The following is a 4,903-nucleotide window of genomic DNA, read 5'->3' as shown; positions in this document are numbered from 1 at the left end:
TTTTTTTTTTTTTTTAGAGACAGAGTTACACTTTGTCACCCTCTGTAAAGTGTTGTGGAGTCACAGCTCTTGGGCTTAGGCAATTGCCTCAGCCTCCCAAGTAGCTGGGACTACAGGCACCCACTACAGCACCTAGCTATTTTTGTTGCAGTTTGGCTGGGGCCGGGTTCAAACCTGCCATCCTCTGTATATGGGGCCGGCACCCTACTCACTGAGCCACAGGCGCCTCAAACTCTTGGGCTTAAGCGATTCTCTTGTCTCAGCCTCCCAAGTAGCTGGGACTACTGGCTATTTTTTAGAGATGAGGTCTCACTTTTGCTCAGGCTGGTCTCGAACCTGTGAGCTCAGGCAATCCACCCACCTCGGCCTCCCAAATGCTAGGATTATACACATGAGCCACCTCACCCAGTCCTAGCCTTCTTTTTATTTATTTATTTATTTATTTATTTTGGCCGGGCTGGGTTTGAACCCACCATCTCCAGCATATGGGGCTGGTGCCCTACTACTCCTTTGAGCCACAGGCGCCGCCCCTTCTTTTTATTTTTAATATGATCGGGCAAATTAGCAACGTAACAAATTAGAAGTATTCAACATATATTTATTAAGTAGTACTACTGTGTTATGCTCTTCTACATATATTAAGAGTCCCAGGGGGCATAAGTTAAAAGCAAATGAGATCACAGATGTGAAACCCCTTAAGTGGTGTAAAGCATTATGCGGGTCTGAGTGAAGGCTATTTGTGACACACTGTGTGGCCCCAGGGGAGGTTTCATCTTGTGTGAAGTAATGAGCACGCTCAGTCTGGCTGTAGCAGGAGCCAGCAAGTGCTAAGGGGCAGGAGCCACGGGAGTTGGAAGGAAGGAATAGTCGCATCAGATGCCCAAGTCTGGGCAAGGTTTTGTGGGGGTGGCCTTTGAGATAGATTACAGAGGTGGCTGTGTATCAGTAACTTTCAGCATACAGGAATGGGTGTGCTGGTAGAAGGGACAGCTTCTGCATAGAGTATGAAGCTTAGGAGGATTGCCCTCTGACTTCAGCCTGTCTGCTTTAGCCTGCGGAGTGGAGCTCCCACCCTGTTTCTCCCCCAGCTCTGATGAAGCCCCTGTGGCCCCAGCACCAGGCAGTGCCTCCGATGAGTAGTCAGCATTCTGGAAATGTTTGGGGGATGAATTCTTCAACCAGGGAACTAAGGACATGTTGTTTTCTTATTGTTGTGTAGGATTTTTCTTTCGGTTTCCTACTTTCTTTTTTTCTTTTTTTTTTTTTTTTGAGACAGTCTAACTTGGTCACCCTTGGTAGAGTGCCATGATGTCACAGCTCACAGCAACCTCAAACTCCTGGGTTCAAGTGATCCTCTTGCTTCAGCCTCCCAAGTAGCTGAGACTACAAGCACCTGCCACAGTGCCCAGCTATTTTTTAGAGATGAGGTCTTTCTCTGGCTCAGCTTGGTCTCAAACCTATGAGCTCAGGTGATCCACCCGCCTCTGCCCCCCAAGTGCTGGGATTGCAGGCGTGAGCCACTGTGCCCAGCCCAGCGTTTCCTGCTTTCTGATTGCTCTTCCTTCTGCTAATTGATGTTTGTCTTCTCTTTTCAGATGAAGCTACTAAACTTATATATAAAGAGGGCCCAGACCACGAACAGCAACAGCAGCTCCTCTTCTGATGTCTCCACGCACAGCTAATGGCAGCACCAGTCTCTTGTGCAGACTTACAAACAATTGGTGTTGCCTCTTAGTGGCCTCTCCCCACCCCCATCATCGGCTGTCCTGTCAGTGCAAGGAGGCCCGCACATATTTATTACAATCAGTATTTCGGTCCCTTCCAGCTTTTATGTAGAATCTGACTGGTATTGAATGTAAAGGAAGCAAGGCCTGTGTTGCAGTTTTCATATGAAACAAAAGGAATAAGAAAGAAAGAGCCATACAGAAACAAGTCTCGTGCAGCCTGCTGAGATCATTAAACTGTGTGTGTGCAGTGCAGTTTAGTCAGAGCTCTCTGGGCACTACTGGGTAGAAAGTAGCTTTTTTTTTTTCAGGTAATAACAGATTTGGGGGTGAGGTGTGTGTTACTCTGTGTTCCTCCTTCGTAGCTGATTTTCTTGTGAGTATGGTCTGCGTGGGGCAGAGCCTTCCCCTTTCACAGCCAATACTGTGGAGGGTTGTAGGGTTGTATGTCTTTAAGTTGTGTTTTTAGACCTATTAAAAATGGGAATCGAGTCTTGGCCAAAAAAAGCCTGAAGATGGCCTTTCAACAAACACTGGAATTTCTCTTGTCCAGATGGGAGGGCAGGTTGCCCTCACTTTTAGCACAGACTCAGGAGTGCACCTCTTGGACTCCTTCTAGTCCCCCAGGAAGCTTCATAGACAAGGTCCCTACCCAGAGCTTTCATGCTAAAGAATCCTTCACATTTAATTCCAGACACAAAAATAAGGTACATTTGTAGCATCACTTAGAGATGCATGAACAGGCACTTCACAAGGCACAGAAGATGGAGGAGAAGTAGTTTGTCCTACTACTAAGGTCTTGGGGGACAACCTGCTGAGGGTAGTTGGTGGTTCAGGTTTACCACCGGCACCTTCCATTGCTCCCTGCAAGCTTTACCTAAGCTGTTCAGTCTAAGGTGTTTTCAGTTGATCTGGAATATGGCAGGTTCACCATCTCAGTCTTGTCTTCTCTGTTTAATTTGGGATTAAAAGCAAAGGAAAGTATAGCGAGACAAGCTATCAGAACCATTTTATTTTTTATTTTATAAACCAAAGTACTTCCTTGATTGTTGGAATAATCATTGTTTAAGGAAAAAGTAATTATGGTGCATGGAAGATTGCAGAAAAACAGGATTTGAAACACACTTTTAGAATCTCTTTCCTTCCACAGGGAACCACCAGGCTGGCCCCCTTTTTTAACCTCGTTGTGAGAGCCTGATTGCTCCAATAGAAGTACTGTAGGTTTGGAGTCTGGTTGAATAAATTTTGAGTCAAATTCTCAAGTCAAATGGAAATACTATGCGATCATGAAGACTTTGACATTGTCTCCTGCTGTTCTCCTTTAGATCTTTCAAATTGAACTGATTTTTCTGTAAGGAAAAGCTTCCTTTGATGTTGGTTTTAATAAGGTATCTGCTATTCCAGTGCAGAGTCCACTGGAGCTGCTAGGACTGATGGCAGAGGTGCCCAGGTGTGTGTTTCTCACTGCTGATTTCTACAGAATCCCCCACCCCCTTCTGCTCTGACCCTGTAGATGGATGTGGGAAGTTGTGAAAGATAGATACTTTATCTGGAAATAAGCACTGAAAATGAATGCCCCCATAATGCCCAGGAACAGTGGAGCCAGGGTGTGGTCACTACTGTCTGTGTGATGTACATAGGAATGTCTTACACAACTGCAAGACCCCACTGCTACTGTTAGGGCACTTCAGGGGTGTATTTTAAGTGATCAGATATTATTGACTTTGGCTCAAAACTAGTATGACCAGGCCTTACTTTCATTGATAAATACTATTTGTTAATATTTCAGCTATTTCTTTTTTCTACTCTACAAGTGAGCCAGGATGTCTTTCGGTTACTCCCCTGTTGCAGAAATGTGTGTCTGGCCAGGTTATTTATGAATTCTGGTATATATGCTGGCTGCAGTTTAGGAACACCTTTCTCCTTGAGCTCTCAGAAGGTCTTAGAAGGTCACCAAGCTCTCAGTTTCATTGGGAAGGATCTTGAGCATTGCCTGATGTCCTCACTGTACTCACAAAGGGCTAGCCGCAAATGTCACTTGCCCAGTCTTCAGTCTTCTGACTTAGAGATATAATCACGTCGCAGATCTCTTGGCCTCGATCTGAAAACTGCTGCCTGCCACACCAAGGAGACTCGCATGCCACTACCACCTCACTGGGAGGGTGGCTGCGCCCACCGCCCCCCACCCCACCTGACAGCTGCAGCTGCCTTGCCTTGCTGCCACCTCCCTCCAGGGCCCCTGTTCAGACAAAACAACAGAACACAAAGAGAAAAACACCCAAGACTGTGTTTGCCTCCCCTGACTGCCTGACTGTCTAGGGCTCAAAATGCCCCTGCCCCGCTGCTAGGGGACCAGTTGGTCTGACTTGCTTCCTTCAAGCTGCTGCCTCTGCAGCCAGGGTCTGTGCAGGGTGTAGCCGGGTCCTCCGGGCACTCGGCTGCCTTCAAGTGCACTGTGTGTACTTCCCAGCAGATGCCAGGACCTGCCTTTTCTATGCGCCTCACTAGCTTACCACCCTGTGCAGGTCATGCAACCTGTTTTGTCTCATGAATCTTTTTCTTTTCCTGCCACCCTTTATTTATCAAGCGTAATGTTACACTTTAAAGGACAGCAAATATAAACTTTATAGAATCCCACCAGGACTTTGCTAACAATGTTTGGAAATGAAAAAAGAAATGCTCTGAAAAATATCAGCCACCAAAATAGTTTTTGTTGGAGCTGTGTTCACACGCATGGTCCCCACACCCCAGGTCCCCACACCCCAGGTTGGGTGGGTTTTTGTTTTTTGGGTTTTTTGGGCTTTTTCATGTTACATCCATATCTGTATTTATATCTTGTTTCACTTTCAAGTGTATCACGGCAAATGTACAGATTTTTTTGTTAATAATGTGCTAGGATTTGCTAAAAAAGAAAACAAACAAAAAAAAAACCCTTTTGAGTTTGCCCTAGAATAAATGAAACTTAATTCAATGTCCTGTATTGACACTATCTTTATTGTCTCTGGCCCTATGGGCAGCTGGTCCCATCTCCCTGCCAGCGGAACGTGGCCCTGTTTATTCAGAATTCAGGATGGTGCCTGTGGCTCAGTGGGTAGGGCGCTGGCCCCATATACCGAGAGTGGTGGGTTCAAACCCAGCTCCAGCCAAACTACAACAAAAAAAATAGCTGGGCATTGTGG

General features: G+C 46.1%; 1 protein-coding gene across 1 annotated transcript in view; it reads left to right on the top strand.

Annotated features, from left to right (window-relative positions):
- The window catches only part of CLASP1 (cytoplasmic linker associated protein 1), a 303,536-nt gene extending 298,841 nt beyond the window's left edge, over nt 1–4,695 (top strand). Inside the window, exon 38 of the mRNA XM_023514808.1 lies at nt 1,596–4,695. Within this exon, the coding sequence (XP_023370576.1) occupies nt 1,596–1,682 (87 nt within the window). The 3' untranslated portion in view covers nt 1,683–4,695. The remainder of the gene's footprint in view (nt 1–1,595) is intronic.
- The last annotated feature ends 208 nt before the right edge of the window (nt 4,696–4,903 follow it).

Source organism: Otolemur garnettii, unplaced genomic scaffold, assembly GCF_000181295.1.
Source record: "Otolemur garnettii isolate 467f Iridium unplaced genomic scaffold, OtoGar3 scaffold00059, whole genome shotgun sequence".
Classification (NCBI taxonomy): Eukaryota; Metazoa; Chordata; class Mammalia; order Primates; family Galagidae; genus Otolemur; species Otolemur garnettii.
The sequence above is the reverse complement of the archived record's forward strand: the minus strand, read 5'-3'. Positions and strand labels throughout refer to the sequence as shown.